The sequence below is a fragment of the Scyliorhinus canicula genome, chromosome 12 (assembly GCF_902713615.1).
Source record: "Scyliorhinus canicula chromosome 12, sScyCan1.1, whole genome shotgun sequence".
In the NCBI taxonomy this organism is placed as follows: Eukaryota; Metazoa; Chordata; class Chondrichthyes; order Carcharhiniformes; family Scyliorhinidae; genus Scyliorhinus; species Scyliorhinus canicula.
Window position 1 is genome coordinate 4416631 of NC_052157.1, and position 20265 is coordinate 4436895.

The 20265-nt window shown below is 51.4% G+C and overlaps 1 protein-coding gene across 1 annotated transcript in view; it reads left to right on the forward strand.

The window, feature by feature from the left end:
• rasgrf1 (Ras protein specific guanine nucleotide releasing factor 1) overlaps positions 1–20265 on the forward strand; it is a 173218-nt gene that overhangs the window by 71231 nt on the left and 81722 nt on the right. Inside the window, exons 3-6 of the mRNA XM_038813451.1 lie at positions 5334–5481; positions 7741–7833; positions 15210–15463; positions 16285–16364. Of these exons, the coding sequence (XP_038669379.1) occupies positions 5334–5481; positions 7741–7833; positions 15210–15463; positions 16285–16364 (575 nt within the window). The remainder of the gene's footprint in view (positions 1–5333; positions 5482–7740; positions 7834–15209; positions 15464–16284; positions 16365–20265) is intronic.

The window sequence follows — 20265 nt, forward strand, 5'->3', positions numbered from 1 at the left end:
GGCCTCCTTTTCAACAGAGGAATACCGAATTTCGGAGGCATGGAGGGTGCGGGAAAAGAATGCCACGGGTCTGCCTGCCTGGTTTAGAGTGGCGGCAAGGGCGACATCTGAAGAGTCGCTCTCTACTTGGAAAGGCAGTGTCTCGTCTACCGCGTGCATCCCCGCCCTGGCTATGTCAGATCGAATTAGGTGGTTAGGTGGATCGGTTAGGTGGATTGGCTATGCTAAATTGCCCTTAGTGTCCTAAAAAATAAGGTTAAGGTTAATGGGGGTGGGGGGGGGTTTTGTTGGGTTACTGGTATAGGGTGGATACGTTGACTTGAGTAGGGTGATCATTGCTCAGCACAACATCGAGGGCCGAAGGGCCTGTTCTGTGCTGTACTGTACTGTTCTATGAATGCGGGCGAAGGCCTGTTGTGCCTCGGCCGAGAGGGGAAAATGTGTGGACTGGATAAGTGGCCGGGCCTTGTCCGCGTATTGTGGGACCCACTGGGCGTAATAAGAAAAAAACCCAAGGCAGCGTTTGAGGGCCTTGGGGCAGTGGGGGAGGAGGAGCTCCATGAGGGGGCGCATGCAGTCGGGATCGGGCCCCAGTAGTCCGTTTTGGACTACGTAGCCAAGGATGGCTAAGCGGTCTGTGCGGAACACGCATTTCTCCTTGTTGTACGTGAGATTAAGGAGAGATGCGGTGTGGAGGAATTTATAAAGGTTGGCATCATGGTCCTGCTGGTCATGGCCGCAGATGGTGACATTGTCGAGGTACGGGAAGGTGGCCTGCAGTCCGTACCGGTCAACCATTCGGTCCATTTCTCGCTGAAATACCGAGACTCCATTCGTGACGCCGAAGGGAACCCTCAGAAATTGGTACAGACGACCGTCTGCCTCGAAGGCAGTGTAGGGACGGTCCGATTTACGGATGGGGAGCTGGTGGTAGGCGGATTTCAGGTCAATACTAGAGAAGACCCGGTACTGTGCAATCTGAGTGACCATGTCAGAAATGCGGGGGAGGGGGTACGCGTCGAGCTGCGTGTACCGGTTGATGGTCTGGCTGTAGTCCACGACCATCCTGTGCTTCTCCCCGGTCTTAACCACTACCACCTGGGCTCTCCAAGGGCTGTTGCTGGCCTCGATGATACCCTCCCGAAGCAGCCGCTGGACTTCGGACCTGATGAAGGCCTTGTCCTGGGTGCTGTACCGTCTGCTCCTGGTGGCGACGGGCTTGCAATCTGCGGTCAGATTGGCAAAGAGTGAGGGGGGCTCGACCCTGAGGGTCGCGAAGCCGCAAACGGTGAGGGGAGGTAGGGGTCCGCCGAATTTGAGGGTGAGGTTCTGGAGATTGCACTGGAAATCCAGGCCTAGTAAGAGTGACGCGCAGAGGTCGGGGAGAATGTACAGACGGAAACGGTCGAATTCCACGCCCTGTGCAGTAAGTTTAACCAGGCAGAAACCCCAGATCGGGACGGAGTGGGACCCGGAGGCGAGAGAGATCTGCCGGTTGGCGGGATGGACCGCAAGGGAATAGCGCCTTACCGTGTCCGGGTGGACGAAGCTCTCGGTGCTCCCGGAGTCGATGAGGCAGGAGGTCACGTGGCCGTTGACCAGCACCGATGTGGAAGAGGGTGCCAGGTTGCGAGGACGGGACTGGTCGAGCGTTACGGAGGCAAGCAGCGGTCGATCGGCGGTTGAGTCAGATGAGTCCGATGAGGAGAGGTAGTGACCCGTGTCCCGTGGCCCCGTTCCAGGGAGAGGACAAAATGGCGGCACCTGGAGAAAAGATGGCAGCATCTGCAGTACCTGTGGGTAAAATGGCGGCGCCCATGGAGCGCACGTTGTGGGGTCGGAACAAAATGGCGGCGCCCAAGGAACGCACATGGCGGTGGTGGATAAAGATGGCGGCGCCCATGGAGTGCACGTGGCGGGGGCAGCGAGAGATGGCGGTGCCCACTGATCGCACGTGGGATCGGGGGAAGCGGACGGCGGGGCCCATTGAGGGAGCGGCTGAGGCGTGGGGACCGGCGGCGCGATAGCGGCGACCGTCCGGGACTGACACACCGCTGCAAAGTGGCCTTTCTTGCCACAAGCTTTGCAGGACGTAGTGCGGGCCGGGCAGCGTTGGCGAGGGTGCTTCTGCTGACCGCAGAAGTAACAGTGGGGACCCCCAGGGGGTGCGGTGTGGCGGGCAGCGCAGGCATAGTGCGTGGGGGCGGCTGCTGGGGGGGGCCGTTTGCGGGGTCCACGAGGGGTAGGACGGGTGGACCGAGTGGCTAGCGGAGTAAGTTCGCGCACTACGGGAGACGGCCATCATGGAAAGCGCCAGGGCCTTTGCGGCCGCGAGGTCGGGGGCGACCCCTTCCAGCAGTCGTTGCCGGATGGGGTCCGATGCAATGCCTGTAACGAAGGCATCGCGCATGAGTAACTCAGAATGTTCCGCGGCTGTGAGGGCCCGGCAGTCGCAGTCTCGTACCAGAGGTATAAGGGCCCTCCTGATGTCCTCAATCGACTCACCCGGCTGCTGGACGCGAGTAGAAAGTTGATGCCTCGCAAACAGGGTGTTCGCCGATGGTGCATAATTCTCCTTGAGCAGTTCCATAGCTGCGGTGTAGTCGGTCGCATCTCGAATGAGCGGAAAGACACTGGAGCTAAGTCTGGAGTACAGGAGTTGCTTTTTCTGAGCCTCCATCGGGGGAGGGTCCGCTGAAGAGATGTAGGCCTCGAAGACTGCGAGCCAGTGAACAAAGTCTTTTCTGGCGTGAGGCGACTGCGGATCCAGCTGCAGACGGTCAGGCTTGATTCTGATGTCCATGGTGAATGGGAAATCGTACAACAATAAATTGTAGCGCTAACAATTATACTCAAAGCCGAGAGACTGGTACAATAGAGGCTTTATTGTTGTACGATGCTGTCCCTCCATCTGCAACTGTAGACTAAGGGTCTGAGTGGCTCACATGCATATTTATACACAAGCTCCCTGTGGGCGGAGCTAGCCGGCAGGGGCTCACCGGAGGAACCTGTATTACAGGTATAGCCATACATCCCCCTGCTGCAAGTACACATAACTACAGTGGTTATCTCACCACAGTCTTTTCTTGGGCTATATGGTTGTGTTCCCTCCTGGGAGGTTCCTGATTGGTGCTTCTGAAAGGAAGAGCTGAGATAAAATGTTCGCATTGCTGTCGGTTCGGAGTGGTTGGAATGGGCGGTTGTGGGGCCCTGCTCGCCGTGGCGCAGTTGTTGATGAGCGGGCTCTCACCTTGGCGCTGCTGTGTGCATCTGGATGATGGTCGCCATTGAAGGTGTTCTCGAAAATGCCGTCTTGGCTGAAGGTCTCGGTGGTGCGGTACGGGTCATCAGTGCTCACTTTCGGGAATTGTGGGGTATTTTTGCGGAGTGGTGGAGGTGCACGTGGAGGTTCTTGTACTCGAGAGAGATCACTTGGTGAGTGTTCGCCTCCGTGTAATTGAGACTACGCTACATGGCGTGTCTTCTAACCTGATGGGTTTGGGAGATGAGAGCTGGGTGGGGTGTCCCCCCCGAGCCTGGTCCTTGGCGAAAGGTGGAAGGCGGGTTCCTGGCTGAGTTTGGAAATGGACTGCCAGGCTTTGGTACTCTTTGGAGTCAAGTTGCATCAGATTTGTTGGAGCACATCGTATCCTATCTTCGAGGGCAGGGAGTAGTTGGGCCCCCGATCACTGGTCCTGTATTGTCCTGTTCCCGATGCTAGTCACGAGGGCTGAACCAGACAAGCCATTTCCCCTGGCCGGGGCCTCGGCTGTGGACCACCTGGGGATCGGTGAGTGGCATGGAGAAGGTGATGGTGTCTCGTGCTTCAATCGTTGGGATCCTTGAGAGATGCTGAAGAGCGCCGGTTGATCCTGCTTTTTCCTTCTTGAGCAACATGGAAGCTGTCTTTATCCAGGAGTTTGAAAACAGTGTCTTCTGTTTTCCTGGACATTATTCCCTGTTGAACATGTTGTTGAACATTGTTGCTGTCCTTTTCCCTACAGGGGATGCGATGTGTGAGTTTGATGGCCTGTATGGTCGATTATTCTGATTCAGCAAAATCAGATTTTGTCGATTATGTGGAGTGTGATTTGTGCATTTTCACTGCTATTGAGTGGAGTCAGGGTGGGGTGAGGGTTGGGTTTGGTTGGGTCAGTTCACCTTCACTGAGATTGAGGATAGTTCACATCCAGATGGCACCGGGCGGAACGAGCCGGGTGACCCGAGATCGGCCTAGCGCAGTACCCAATTTGGGGCCGGGTGCAAAGCAGTGGCTGAATCGCGGCCCCTGGTCTTTCCTTCTTCAGGAGCCCCTGAAGGTTTGATCGCAATCCTCTCTCCGCACATGTATGGAAGGACTTTGACTCTAGTCTGGGCCCAGATTGGGGTTAAGTTGCGTTGTGTGTCATGTATGTAAGTCCTCTTAGAACTGGAATTTTTGTGTATTTTCTTTGGTTTTCATTTTGGTGGGAACAATGAATCTCTTCTTGGCTGCTACGTGGGTGCGGATGGGTTTGATATCCCAGGAGAAGAGGCTGTGATGGCCATTTGTGACCTTTGGTGTTGCTGGGGTTTGGGGGGGTTGTACATTGATGCACATCTGAGCAATCCGTAGCAAATTCATACTGATTTATTTGTGATGATTGTAGACTTGTGCGGAGTGGGAAGAGGGTCTGCACTGCTTTTTGCCATGTCATAGAATTCATAGAATCATAGAATTTACAGTGCAGAAGGAGGCCATTTGGCCCATCGAGTCTGCACCAGCTCTTGGAAAGAGCACCCTACCCAAGGTCAACACCTCCACCCTATCCCCATAACCCAGTAACCCCACGCAATACTAAGGGCAATTTTGGACACTCAGGGCAATTTAGCATGGCCAATCCACCTAACCTGCACACCTTTGGACTGTGGGAGGAAACCGGAGCACCCGGAGGAAACCCATGCACACACAGGGAGAACGTACAGACTCCGCACAGCCAGTGACCCAAGCGGTGGGAGGAAACCGGAGCACCCGGAGGAAACCAGCGGTGCACTGCCACTAACCACTGTGCTACTGTGCTGTAGTTATGACTCAATCCTGTTCCTCCCGTGGGCTCTGGTGGGGCCATATGAGTGATCAGTGATTGTATCGAGCCAGTGGTGATATCATTCTCCTGTTCCATTCAGCATTCACGTGTGTTAAGCTGTTTTCTTCGCCTTGTTTACGACAATGTATCACTTTGTAACTTGGTTGCATTATTCGCTAAAATAGTAAATTCCATAAACACACGTTAAAAAAAGAAACCGCGAGCTCCATTTTGTTCGATGTGTTAACAGCCATATTCTTGGAACAGTTACAGAAACCTTGCGACAGAACACGAGTCGCTGATGCAGAAATACCTGCACTTGCTGCAGATTGTTGAGACTGAGAAAACAGTGGCAAAGCGGCTTCGGCACCAAATTGAAGATCAGGAGATTGAAGTGGAACGATTAAAGTCTGAGGTAGGGCAAGGAACAGAGCGGCACATTTCTCCCCGTTCACGTTGATTAATGTGAGGCTGTTAGGTCTGGGAGATGCAGTGTGGACATTATTCCAGCGTTGTTAAATGTAGGTCATCGAGCAGCTGCTTTATTTACCAAGATTCCTCCACAATCTCGGTAGGGAGTGGTTCAAATCAGGAGTTAAATCAGGAGTCTCCCTCCCGGGGCTGGATCCTCCGGTCCCCCAGCCGCGTGTTTGTCCACTGGCAGCAGGATTCTCTCTTTCCGGCAATTGTCCCTGGGATTTCCCATTGAAGCCACACCTCACCGCCGGGAAACCCGCGATGCACTGCCGCCGGGAAGATGAATGGGAACAGCTGGAGAATTCCGGCCCTGGCTTCCAATCAGTGAACCCTGTTGGAAAAAATGCACATATGGGAATGTTCGGTGGGAGCAGGATTGATCTCAACTATGATGCCCCCTCCCCCTCCACCCACGGCGCAGTGTTTAGCACTGCTGCCTCAGGGCGCCGAGGTCCCAGGTTCGACCCCGGCTCTGGGTCACTGTCCGTATGGAGTTTGCACATTATCCCCGTGTCTGCGTGGGTTTCGCCCCCACAACCCAAAGATGTGCCGGGTAGGTGAATGAAATGAAATGAAATGAATGAAATGAAAATCGCTTATTGTCACAAGTAGGCTTCAAATGAAGTTACTGTGAAAAGCCCCTAGTCGCCACAATCCGGCACCTGTTCGGGGAGGCTGATACGGGAATGGCCACGGATTGGCCACGTGAAATTTCCCCTTAATTGGAAGCGTTTTAAAATGTTTTTCTTTTAAAACTATGATGACCCCACTGTCAAAATAGTCTGGCAACTCTTGACTCACACACAAAGGATAATTTTTTAAACCTAAATTTTGAGCACCCAATTATTTTTTTTCCAATTAAGGGGCAATTTAGCGTGGCCAATCCACCTAACCTGCACATCTTTGGGTTGTGGGGGTGAGACCCACGCAGACACGGGGAGAATGTGCAAACTCCACACGGACAGTGACTGGGGACTGGGATCAAACCCGGGACCTCAGCATCGAAGCCACTATGTCACCATGCCACCCATACAAAAAGGATCATTACTTGGTAGTGAAGATCTTACACTATGGAACATTGAGAGCGGGCTTCCCCCCCCCCCACACACACATATTTTGCTTCCCCAGTTTATGAAGACTGGACTGTAACAGTCTCTGCTATGAATGGATGAATGTCCACCGCCTCTGCAGACATTGCTCAGCAGTGAAATGGTTCTAGTTTTGGGTCACCTTCTCGCCATCCTTCCATCCATGAAAGATATTGGACGTGCAGCAAAGAGTTCATATCGGTGGACTGCCTTCCTTTGGTGAACCTTTGCTGATGGTGATGAAGACCAATCCACAAGAGACAGGTTCTGCCACAAGTGCCGCACATTAAGCCGGTTCTTTCAGCGTTGGTGCTTGTTGCCGCATTGCTGTAGCCACTGGCCATTGTGGTAAGGCACGCCAGCCCACAGGAGGTGTAGCCATTTCCCTCCTTCGCCAGCTAGTGACTCCCAGGTACAATAATCAATGTTTTGGGCCTTCATGTCACACTTGCAAACATACTTGAAGGGGAACCTTGGAGCCCCCCACCCCCCCCCAACCCCCCATTAGTTTTCTGGCTCTGGATACCGCACCATACGGGTGGTCTTTGGGTACGCGGCCATTCTGCATCGTGTAGACATGCCCAATCCACCAAAGTCACCTCTGTTTGATTTGAGCCAACACACTTGGGAGCTCTCTGTCTTTGAGAGGACTGCCACATTTATTCCTGCCTGGATATACCAGGATATTCCATGGATAGTGATGAGCTTCTTTTCTTGATAGCTATAAGTCACCCATGCATCGTAGATATATAGCAGAGAAGACAGGCCTTATAAACCATCAGCTTGGTCCTCAGGGTGAGCTTGTTGCTGCCCCATGCGAATCAGCCAAAGGAGTTTTGGACAAGCAAGCCAGAGGTTGTGAATTCATATCCCAATATAGCACAATGTGCAATTGCAAGTTTGCCCTGACAGCTATTGGATTGTCATTAAAACAGAACTGGTTCTAATGTCCTTCAGGGAAGGGAAGGTGTCGGTCGTTCCCTGTTGAACCTGCATGCGACTTCAGTCAGTGAGAATCTCCATAACTTTGACTCGCCCATGTCCACACTTCCTCTGAGCACAGCCAGCAGAATGGGAGCACTGAATTTATGTCTCTTTACTTCAAACAGATTGCTTCACTGCTTAAAAACAACGAACGCATCCAATTAACGCAACCTGCGGCACAGAATGACGAAGATGTTGACATAAGGAAAATCAAAAAGGTAAAGCCGACATACGGATGAGCCAACAGTCGCACCGAGACGCCTTGGCTTGGGGTTTCTATTCTGTTCTGCTGATCACTTGCCGCAGTTTGGCAAAAATTGCCATAACTGGCACAAAAGATGGCAGAAGTTTAAATACAATTTGTCTTCAGAGCAACTGGAGTTTCTGTGATTTTTGTGTGCTAGTTTATAAACAATGTGTTGGAAACAGGCCCCGCCACAGGCTGTTCCCCCCCCCCCCCCCCCCCCCCCACCTATGAATTAATGAACATTAGGAATTTCCACTGATTGCACTTATTTTTAACATTCAAAGAAAAAAGAACAATAATACATCACAGGAACAGGCCCTTCGGCCCTCCAAGTCTGTACCGGTTGTTATATTACTTTACGTAATATATATATTACTCTTTGAACCAGCCGAGTTGATGAAATGAACAATAGTCTTCTTGCAAAGATGAACTAATTTAATGAGTAATATAAATAATATTTGTGAGTCAAAAGAACAAAGAACAAAGAAAATTACAGCACAGGAACAGGCCCTTCGGCCCTCCCAGCCTGCGCCGATCCAGATCCTTTATCTAAACCTGTTGCCTACTTCCCTCTGTTCCCCACCTGTTCATATATCTGTCTAGATGCATCATAAATGACGCTATCGTACCCGCCTCTACCAGCTCCGCTGGCAAAGCGTTCCAGGCACCCACCACCCTCTGCGTAAAAAACTTTCCACGCATATCTCCCTTAAACTTTCCCCCTCTCACTTTGAAATCGTGACCCCCTTGTAATTGACACCCCCAATCTTGGAAAAAGCTTGTTGCTATCCACCCTGTCCATACCTCTCATAATTTTGTAGACCTCAATCAGGTCCCCCCTCAACCTCCGTCTTTCCAACCTTTGTACTTAATACTCAACTAGTAAAATAAATAAAATACAGTAAAGATAACTAACTAACTATATAACATAATAATGAAATAACTTATAACCTCTCTAGTTATTCTAGGTCTTGTCTGTTCACTCTGTTGAAGCACACTCTCCCAGAAAGAGCGTGAAAGTCTTTCTTATACCATGCAGAGTGAGACATCTAGTGTTGAATTGACTGTATTACTTTTACATACGTTGATCATGTATATTGATATACAGAGATCACTACACCGGTCATGATATCAACCTTTGCCAAAACCCTCAGCACTTCCTTGTGCCGTATCGCTCTATACCCATCCTATCCATGTGTTTGTCAAGATGCCTTTTGAACGCCGTTAATGTATCTGCTTCCACAACCTCCCCTGGCAACACGTTCCAGGCACTCACCACCCTCTGTGTAAAAAAACCTGCCTCGCACATCTCCTCGAAACTTTGCCCCACGGACCTTAAACCTATGCCCCCTGGTGACTGACCCCTCCACCCTGGGAAAGAGTGCCTGCCCATCCACTCTATCCATGCCCCTCATAATCTTGTAGACCTCTATTAGGCCACCCCTCAACCGCCATCTTTCTAATGAAAACAGTCCGAGTCTATTCAGCCTCTCCACATAGCTAACACCCTCCAGACCAGGTAACATCCTGAAACCCCTCCTCTGCACCCTCTCCAAAGCCTCCACCTCCATCTGGAAGTGAGGCGGCCAGAATTGTGTGCACTATTCCAAGTGTGGCCTTACCAAGGTTCTATACAACTGGAACATGACTTGCTAGTTTTTATACTCGATGCCCCATCCAATGAAGGAAAGCATTCCGCATGCTTTCTTGACTACCTTGTCCACTTGTGTTGACACCTTCAGAGATCTGTGGACCTGCACGTCCAGATCTCTCTGACTTTCTATATTCCTCAGAGTTTTGCCATTTACGATATATTTCCCCTCTATGTTAAACGTACCAAAATGCATTACCTCACATTTGTCCGGATTAAACTCCATTTGCCATTTCTCTGCCCAAGTCTCCAACCTATCTATGCTCTGCTGTATCTTCTGACAATCCTCAACACTATTTGCCACTCCAGCAACTTGGTGTCATCTGCAAACTTACTAATTAGACCAGCTACCTTTTCCTCCAAATCGTTTATGTACACTACAAACAACATAGGCCCCAGCACAGATCCCTGTGGAACACCACTAGTCACAACCTTCCATTCAGAAAAACACCCTTCTACATAGAACATAGAACTATAGACCAGTACAGCACAGTACAGGCCCTTCAGCCCATGATGTTGTGCTGACCATTTATGCTAATCTAAGATCAACCTAACCTACACACCTTCACCACTGGTCACCGACCTCCAGGCGGAATAGTTTCCATCCACTACCACTCACTGGCTTCTTTCGGCCAGCCAATTCTGTATGCAGACAGCCAGGTTTCCCTGTATCCCAAGCCCCCTAACTTTCTGAATGAGCCTACCATGGGGAACCTTATCAAATGCCTTACTGAAATCCATATACACCACATCCACTGCCCGACCTTCATCAATGTGTCTCGTCACATCCTCAAAGAATTCAATGAGGCTTGTGAGGCATGACCTGCCCCTCACAAAGCCATGCTGACTATCTTTAATCAAACTATGTTTTTCTAAATAATCATAAATCCTGGGCTGGATTCCCCAACCCCTCGCCGTGTCGGAGATCCCTGGGGGGGGGGGGGGGGGGGGGGGGGGGGGGGGGGGGGGGGGGGGGCGCAAATCCCACCCCACCGCTCCGACGCCGGCTGCCGTATTCTCCGGTGCCGGTTTTTGGGTGAGATTTACGCCGCGCCGGCCGGGAGCAGCGGCCCCCCGGCAATTCTCTGGGCCCCGATGGGCCCGAGCGGCCGTCGTTTCCTGGCCAGTCCCGCCGGCGTGAAATGGACTTGGTCCATCACGGCGGGACCTGGCTTGGAGGCCGGCTGGGTGAGTCCTCGGAGGGGCGCGGGGGGATCGGCCCATGGTGGCCTGGCCCGCAATCGGGGACCACCAATCTGCGGGTGGGCCTGTGCCGTGGGGGCACTCTTTCCTTCCGTGCCGGCCGCTGGAGGGCTCCGTCATGGCTGGCGCGGAGAAGAACCCCCCTGCGCATGCTCAGGAAACACGCCGGCGGTTCTGCGCATGTGCCAACTCGCGCCGGCCGTTTGACGCCGGTTGGCGCAGCGCCAACCCCTCCGGTGCCGGCCTAGCCCCCAGAAGTGGGAAGGATTCCGCACCTTCCGGTCGACCCGACACCGGAGTGGTTCGCGCTGCTCTTGGTTCCAGCGTCGGGCCATCCGGCCAGTTGTGGGAGAATCCCGCCCCTTATCTCAGAATTCTTTCCAATATTTTGCTCACCACAGGCATAAGACTGATGGGTCTGTAATTCCCAGGGATTTCCCTATTCCCTTTCTTGAACAGGGGGACAACATTCGCGTCCCTCCAATCATCCGGTACTACTCCAGTGGAGAGTGAGGACGCAAAGATCATCGCCAGCGGCGCAGCAATCTCCTCCCTCGCGTCCCGTAGTAACCTTGGGGGTATATCCCGTCAGGCCCAGGGGACTTATCTATCATGATGCTTTTCAAAATTTCCTGCACATCTTTCTTCTTAATATCAACCTGTTTGAGTCTATTAACCACACTGTTCTCATAAGCAACAAGGTCGCTCTCTCTAGTGAATATTGAAAAAAAATATTCTTTTCGGGCCTCCCCTATCTCCTCAGACTCTAGATACAAGTTCCCTCCACTATCCCTGATCGGCCCTACTCTCCTCTTATTTCTCACATAAGTATTGAACGTCTTGGGGTTTTCAATAATCCTTTTTCATGCCCCCTTCTTGCTCATTTTTGAGTTCCTTCCTGGCTACCTTGTGTCCCTCTAGAGCCAAGTCAGATCCTTGCTTCCTCAACCTTACGTAAGTTTCCTTCTTCCTCTTGACTAGAAGCTCCACTTCTCTTGTCAGCCAAGGTTCCTTCACCTTACCATTCCTTCCTCGTCTCAGTGGGACAAAACTATCCAGCACTCGCAGCAAGTGCTCCTTAAACAATCCCCACATTACTGTTGAGCATTTCCCTGAGAACAATTGTTCCCACTTTATGCTCCTCAGCTCCTGTCTAATGGCAGTATAATTTCCCCTCCCCCAATTAAATACCTTCCCGTACTGTGTGTTCCTATCCCTCTCCATGACTATGGTAAAGGTCAAGGAATTGTGGTCACTGTCACCAAAATGGTCTCCCACCGAGATATAGGGGACAGGATTCTCTAATCCCGCGGCAGAGTGTCCACGCCATCATAAACACCGTCGCGTTTTATGATGGCGTGAACGAACCGACCCACGACTAATTCTAGCCCCTACAGGGGGCCAGCACGGCACTGGAGTGGTTATCGCTGCTCCAGCTGCTGATCCCGGCGCGAACTGGGCGTCGCAGGATCCGCGTGTGCGCAGTGGCTTCCTTCGACCCGCCGGCATGGCGCAGGACTACAAGGGCCAGCGCATAGGAAAGGAGGCCCCCAGCCAGAGAGGCTGGCCCGCCGATCGGTGGGCCCCGATTGCGGGCCGCGACACATCGGAGCCCCCCCAGGGTGACCCCCGACCCTTCCACGCCGAGGTTGCGCCGGCTGAGAGCAGGTGTGGACGGCGCGCGGCAGGACTCGGCGTTTTCACCACGGACGCTCGGCCCATCCAGGGCCGAGAATCGGTGAGCTGGCCGGTGTGGTTGGCACCGGCGCCAAGCCAACCACACCGATGCCAATGGCGCCGATTCTCCGCTCTGCAGAGATTCGCGTGCCGGCGTCGGGGCGGCATGGTGCGATTCACGCCAGTCGCGGGGATTCTCCGGCCCGGCCCCAGGCTTAGTGAATCCCGTCCATGATACCTGGCCTGCTTCATTGCCAAGCACCAAATCCAATATGCCTCCCCCCTCGTCGGCCTATCTACATATTGAGTTAGGAATCCTTCCTGGACACACCTGACAAACTCTGCTCCATCCAAACCATTGGCACTAAGGAGGTTCCAGTCAATATTAGGGAAGTTGAAGTCACTCATGACAACAATTCTGTTACTTCTGCACTTTTCCTCCATCTGTTCCTCCATCTCTCTGCTGCTATTGGGGGGTCCACAGAAAACTCCCAACAAAGTGACTGCTCCTTTCTTGTTTCTGACTTCCACCCATACTGACTCAGTAGACAAACCCTCCTTGACTACCTCCTTTTCTGCAGCTGTGATGCGCTCCCTAATTTTTTTTTAAACATAAATTTTGAGTACCCAGTTAATCCAATCCACCTACCCCGCACATCTTTGGGTTATGGGGGCGAAACCCACGCAAACACGGGGAGAATGTGGAAACTCCACACGGTAAGTGACCCAGAGCCGGGATCGAACCTGGGAACACGGCGCCGTGAGGCTGCAGGGCTAACCCACTGTGCTGCCATGCACTCTCTAATTAACAGTGCCACTCCCCCTCCTCTTTTGCCTCCCTCCCTATTCTTCTTAAAACACCTAAACCCCGGAACATCTAACAACCATTCCTGCCCCTGTGAAATCCATGTCTCCGTAATGGCCACAACATCGTAGTTCCAAGTACTGATCCATGCTCTAAGTTCATCCCCCTTATTCCTGACACTCCTTGCATTGAAACAGACACACTTTAACCCATTCCATTGAGTGCAACTTTGCCCTATCAACTGTCTGTCCCTCCTCACAGACTTGCTGCATACTATTTCTGCCTGTTCAACAGCTACCCTATCCTCTGATCCATAGCTCTGGTTCCCATCTCCCTGCCAAACTAGTTTAAACCCTCCCGAAGAGCTCTAGCAAACCTCCCACCCAGGATATTGGTGCCCCTCCGGTTTAGGTGCAATCCGTCCTTCATGTACAGGTCTCACCTTCCTCAGAAGATCCATGCATTAATCCACATATCTGAAGCCTTCCCTCCTGCACCAGCCCTGTAGCCACGTGTTCAGCTGCATTCGCTCCCTGTTCCTTGCCTCACTTGCACGTGGGACCTGTAGCAATTCTGAGATTATTACTCTGCTCGTCCTGCTCTTTAGCTTCCAACCTAACTCCCTAAAATCACCTTTTAGATCCTCATCCCTTTTCTTAGCTATGTCGTTGGTGCCTATGTGCACCACGACTTCTGTTAGCTCCCCCTCCCACATAAGAATCCTGTCGACTCGATCCGAGACATCCCTAACCCTGGCACCCAAGAGGAAACATACCTTCCGGGAGTCTCATTCGTTACCACAGAATCTCCTATCTGTTCCCCCAACCCTTCTACTGCTACCCTTTGCCTTCTGTGACCGAGCCAGTTCTGTATCCATCTAACCATCTCAACTCTGATTCCGTATGACTTCACCTTTTATACCGCCCTCCCTTCATCAATCATCTTTGCCACGTCCTCAAAAAACTCGATCAAGTTAGTGAGGCACGACCTCACCTTCACAAAACCATGCTGTCTATCGCGAATGAGTCCATTTGTTTCCAAATGGGTATAAATCCTGTCCCTGAGAATTCTCTCCAATAATTTATCTACTACTGACCTGAGGCTCACCGACCTATAGTTTACAGGATTATCCCTGCTACCTTTCTTAAAAAGCGGTACCACATTAGCTATTCTCCAGTCCTCTGGGATCTCCCCTGTAGCCAATGAGGATACAAAGATGTCAGTCAAGGCCCCAGCAATTTCCTCCCTTGCTTCCCTCAGTATTCTGGGATAAATCCCATCCAGTCCAGGTGACCTATCTACCTTAATGTCTTTTAAAAGACCCAATACCTCCTCCTTTTCGATGGAGGATCCACTTTAAACTGGTTCTTCACTACACAATAAGGGCACTAAAAGGTACAGAATGCTTTAGAAGCTTTTGAATATGATTTTGGCTATGACTTATTAATAAACTAATAAACCCATTTTCTACAAGTACGGAAGTGACTACACTTTTAAAATTATTCAATTGGAATTGGTATCTGCACACTAATATATATTGTTACTGTTTACAATGCCAAAAATACCTCAATAAAATTGTCTGTTAAAAAAAAAATTATTCAATTGGTTGTGAGGCATTTTCGGATGCCCTGGTGTTGTGGACGGTGCTGTACGTGCCCTTCTTTCTGACAAACATTCCAGTGTTCCCACTCATTGCGGGAAAGGGTTTTGTGTACACCTGTTGTAGCGCTAACAATTATACCTAAAGGCGAGAGACTAGTACAATAGAGGCTTTATTGCTGTGCGATGCCATTGCTCCATCTGCAACTGTAGACTAAGGTCTGAGTGACTCACATGCATATTTATACACAAGCTCCCTGTGGGCGGAGCTAGCCGGCAGGGGCTTACCGGAGGAACCTGTATTACAGGTACAGGCATACATCCCCCTACTGCAAGTACACATAACTACAGTGGTTATATCACCACACCTGTCCCACAGAATGGCTGACTATGTGCTTTTTGCCCCTGATAGGTGCAGAGCTTCCTGCGAGGATGGCTATGCAGGAGAAAATGGAAGACCATCATTCAGGACTACATCCGGTCCCCTCACGCAGAGAGCATGAGGAAGAGGAACCAAGTGGTGTTCAGCATGCTGGAGGCTGAAGCTGAGTATGTTCAGCAGCTCCACATCCTGGTTAACTGCTTCCTCCGACCTCTCAGGATGGCTGCCAGCTCCAAAAAACCCCCCGTGGCCCACGACGACGTCAGCAGCATCTTTCTGAACAGGTATTCAGCTAAATACTTGTGAAAGATCTGTGGATGTTTGAAACATTCTGAAAGGGTGTCGCCTGCACTTCAGAGTAACAGTATTTGTGAACGTTTCCGAGGTGCATGGGTATCAGACACTAATTAGGCCAAGATGGGATGTTGTGTTCAGTTTTGGGCACCCCTTATATTTCTTATGTTCTTATTTATTTCTCAGGGTATAATTCAGTCATTAAGCGTAGATTTGGGAACAAATGATATTCAGAGATATGGGGGTAGTGTGATACAAGGATATTATCAGGGTTGCAGTTATAAAGATACATTTGGGAAGTGAGGGAGTTGTTCACTGGAGTAGGGAAGATTTAAGAAGTGACCTGATCGAGGTCTTCGGGATGATGAAAGTTGATGTAAAATAAGCAGCAATAGATGGGTTCTACTGGCAGCACAGTGGTTAGCACTGCTACCTCACAGCGCCAGGGACTCCGGGTTCAATTCTGGCCTTGGGTCACTGTCTGTGTGGAGTCTGCACGTTCTCCCCGTGTCTGCGTGGGTTTCCTCCGGGTGCTCCAGTTTCCTCCCACAGTCCAAAGATGTGCAGGTTAGTTGGATTGGCCATGCTAAATTGTCCCTTAGTGTCCAAAGGGTAGGTGGGGATCTGGGGATAGGATGGGATAGTGGACCTTGGTCGGGTGCTCTTTCAAAGGACTGGTGTAGCCTTGATGGGCCGAATGGCCTTCTTCTGCACTGTCGGGAGTCTATTGAACAATGAGGGATAAGCAGAGTGAGGTTGTATAAACACTAATTTTGTTCTCTTTTTGTTTATCTTTTTCCTCCTTTTACAGTGAAACAATTATGTTTTTGCACCAAATATTTTACCAAGGACTCAAAGCCCGCGTATCCAGCTGGCCCACATTAGTATTAGGTAAAGTATGAAGACAACATCATTCATTTCTGTACAGCCAGAGGATCACCATTGAGAAGCTGAGGAATAGGATCCTTCGCGAGGGCGGGAAAATTGTAATGTTTGATGCTCAATGTATCGTTCTGCGGCTAAAGTATAAGCGTGTAAGAGCAGAAAGTCAAGTTGTTGGCAACTAAACAGAGTTTCACTGCAGTCAGGGTTCAGATGCTCTTCTACCTGTAAGTCTGCATCCAGGATGAAACGGGGGGGGGGGGGGGGGGGGGGGGGGGGGAAATCTCTGGTCCCATAACACCAAAAGACAGAGGCGCAGGATTAGGCCACTCGGCCCATCGAGTCTGCTCCGCCATTCAATCATGGCTGATATTTTTCTGATCCCCATTCTCCTGCCTTCTCCCCATAACCCCTGATCCCCTTATTAATCAAGAACCTATCTATCTCTGTCTTAAAGACACTCAGTGATTTGGCCTCCACAGCCTTCTGCGGCAAAGAGTTCCACAGATTCACCACCCTCTGGCTGAAGAAATTCCTCCTCATCTCTGTTTTAAAGCATCATCCCTTTAGTCTGAGATGGTGTCCTCTGCAGTCTCCCAGCCTGTGTGTTATTCGACAGTACGCCATTCACCGGCAGCGTGATTCTGCACTCTTGCCGCTTGTCAATGGGATTTCCCATTGGAGCCACCCCACGCTGCCGGGAATCCTGCAGGCCAGGGTGCACTGCCAGCGGGATCAGACAATCCCAACGGCCAGAGAATTCCCGCCCTCATCGTTTCACTCTTTGCTGAGGTACAAACCAAGAAACATTTAGTACTCAGAACCTCGCAGGCGGTGAAAAGGAATGTGGCCACGTGGAGAGAAGGCTGAAATCTGGGAAGAAATCAAGGGTGGAATTCAATACGTTGTCACTGGCGGCAAATGAGGACGGCAGCCGGTTAGCTGCCTTGCTGGATTTCCCAAAGTATTTTTAACCACTTAAAAAGAAAGTGAAGAGGCGGGTCCCACCACGTCATGCTGGCAGGGCGGAATCAGCAACGTCAGCTCCTGACAGCTAGGTGCCCTGATCTAAAATAAAAATAAAAAGGAAACTCCTGACGGGCACAGGAGACCCCCCCCACCCCCCACTCCGCCCTTCCTCACAGACACAGGAGACCCTCCCCCCAACCCCCCACTCCGCCCTTCCTCACAGACACAGGAGACCCCCCCCCAACCCCCCACTCCGCCCTTCCTCACAGACACAGGAGACCCCCCCCCCAACCCCCCACTCCGCCCTTCCTCACAGACACAGGAACCCCCCCCCCCCCAACCCCCACTCCGCCCTTCCTCACAGACACAGGAGACCCCCCCCCCAACCCCCACTCCCCCCTTCCTCACAGACACAGGAGACCCCCCCCCCAACCCCCCACTCCGCCCTTCCTCACACACACAGGAGACCCCGCCTGCCCTTCCTCACAGACACAGGAGACCTCGCCTGCCCTTCCTCACAGACACAGGAGACCACCCCCCCCCAAACCCCCCACTCCGCCCTTCCTCACAGACACAGGAACCCCCCCCCCCCCCAACCCCCCACTCCGCCCTTCCTCACAGACACAGGAACCCCCCCCCCGCCGGGGCTAATTTCACCTCTGCGACCCCCACCACCATTCCCAGCATATTTTTTTTTTAATAAATTTAGAGTACCCAATTATTTTTTCCAATTAAGGGGCAATTTAGCGTGGCCAATCCACCTACTCTGCACATCTTTGGGTTGTGGGGGCGAAACCCACGCAGACACGGGGAGAATGTGCAAACTCCACACGGACAGTGACCCAGAGCCGGGATCGAACCCGGGGCCTCGGCGCCGTGAGGCGGTTGTGCTAACCACTAGGCCACCGTGCTGCCCATTCCCAACATATTTGACCAGCGTTGGCGTACACCGATACAATGATAGGTGGCAACTGCAGTCCAATACCTGTACAGGTAAACCTGAATTAATAGAGTTGGAAAGTAATGAAATGAAATCGCTTGTTGTCACAAGTTGGCTACAAATGAAAGAGATTTGGAAGAAGGTAGCCTACTCCTTAAATGGTGACATTTTAAATGATGCAGACAAATCTTGGGCTGGATTCTCCCCTACCCGGCGTGACGGAGGGTCCCAGCGTAGGGGAAGTGGTGCCAACCACTCAGGGGTCGGGCCTCCCCAAAGGTGGGCAATTCTCCCCACCTTTGGGGGCCAACACCGCACCGGAGCGGTTGGCACCAGAAGACTGGCGCAAAAAACCGGCGCCCCCGGCAGCTGGAGAGTTATAGCTGGAGGGTTATAGCTGGAGGGTTATAGCTGGAGGGTTATAGCTGGAGGGTTATAGCTGGAGGGTTATAGCTGGAGGGTTATAGCTGGAGGGTTATAGCTGGAGGGTTATAGCTGGAGGGTTATAGCTGGAGGGTTATAGCTGGAGGGTTATAGCTGGAGAGTTATAGCTGGGGAGTTATAGCTGGAGGGTTATAGCTGGGGAGTTATAGCTGGTGAGTTATAGCTGGAGAGTTATAGCTGGTGGGTTATAGCTGGAGAGTTATAGCTGGAGAGTTATAGCTGGGGAGTTATAGCTGGAGGGTTATAGCTGGAGGGTTATAGCTGGAGAGTTATAGCTGGTGGGTTATAGCTGGAGGGTTATAGCTGGAGAGTTATAGCTGGAGAGTTATAGCTGGTGGGTTATAGCCGGGGAGTTATAGCTGGAGGGTTATAGCTGGGGAGTTATAGCTGGAGGGTTATAGCTGGAGGGTTATAGCTGGAGAGTTATAGCTGGTGGGTTATAGCTGGAGGGTTATAGCTGGAGAGTTATAGCTGGAGAGTTATAGCTGGTGGGTTATAGCCGGGGAGTTATAGCTGGAGGGTTATAGCTGGAGGGTTATAGCTGGAGAGTTATCGCTGGTGGGTTATAGCTGGAGGGTTATAGCTGGAGAGTTATAGCTGGTGAGTTATAGCTGGGGAGTTATAGCTGGAGAGTTATAGCTGGTGGGTTATAGCTGGAGAGTTATAGCTGGAGAGTTATAGCTGGGGAGTTATAGCTGGTGGGTTATAGCTGGAGAGTTATAGCTGGGGAGTTATAGCTGGAGAGTTATAGCTGGTGGGTTATAGCTGGAGAGTTATAGCTGGAGAGTTATAGCTGGGGAGTTATAGCTGGAGGGTTATAGCTGGGGAGTTATAGCTGGTGGGTTATAGCTGGTGGGTTATAGCTGGAGAGTTATAGCTGGTGGGTTATAGCTGGAGGGTTATAGCTGGTGGGTTATAGCTGGGGAGTTATAGCTGGAGGGTTATAGCTGGTGGGTTATAGCTGGTGGGTTATAGCTGGAGGGTTATAGCTGGAGAGTTATAGCTGGAGAGTTATAGCTGGAGAGTTATAGCTGGAGAGTTATAGCTGGAGGGTTATAGCTGGTGGGTTATAGCTGGTGGGTTATAGCTGGAGGGTTATAGCTGGAGAGTTATAGCTGGAGAGTTATAGCTGGTGGGTTATAGCTGGGGAGTTATAGCTGGTGGGTTATAGCTGGAGGGTTATAGCTGGTGGGTTATAGCTGGAGTGTTATAGCTGGTGGGTTATAGCTGGAGGGTTATAGCTGGTGGGTTATAGCTGGAGTGTTATAGCTGGTGGGTTTATAGCTGGAGGGTTATAGCTGGTGGGTTATAGCTGGAGGGTTATAGCTGGAGGGTTATAGCTGGGGGGTTATAGCTGGTGGGTTATAGCCGGAGAGTTATAGCTGGAGGGTTATAGCTGGAGGGTTATAGCTGGAGGGTTATAGCTGGAGAGTTATAGCTGGTGGGTTATAGCCGGAGAGTTATAGCTGGTGGGTTATAGCTGGAGGGTTATAGCTGGAGGGTTATAGCTGGAGGGTTATAGCTGGGGAGTTATAGCTGGAGGGTTATAGCTGGAGA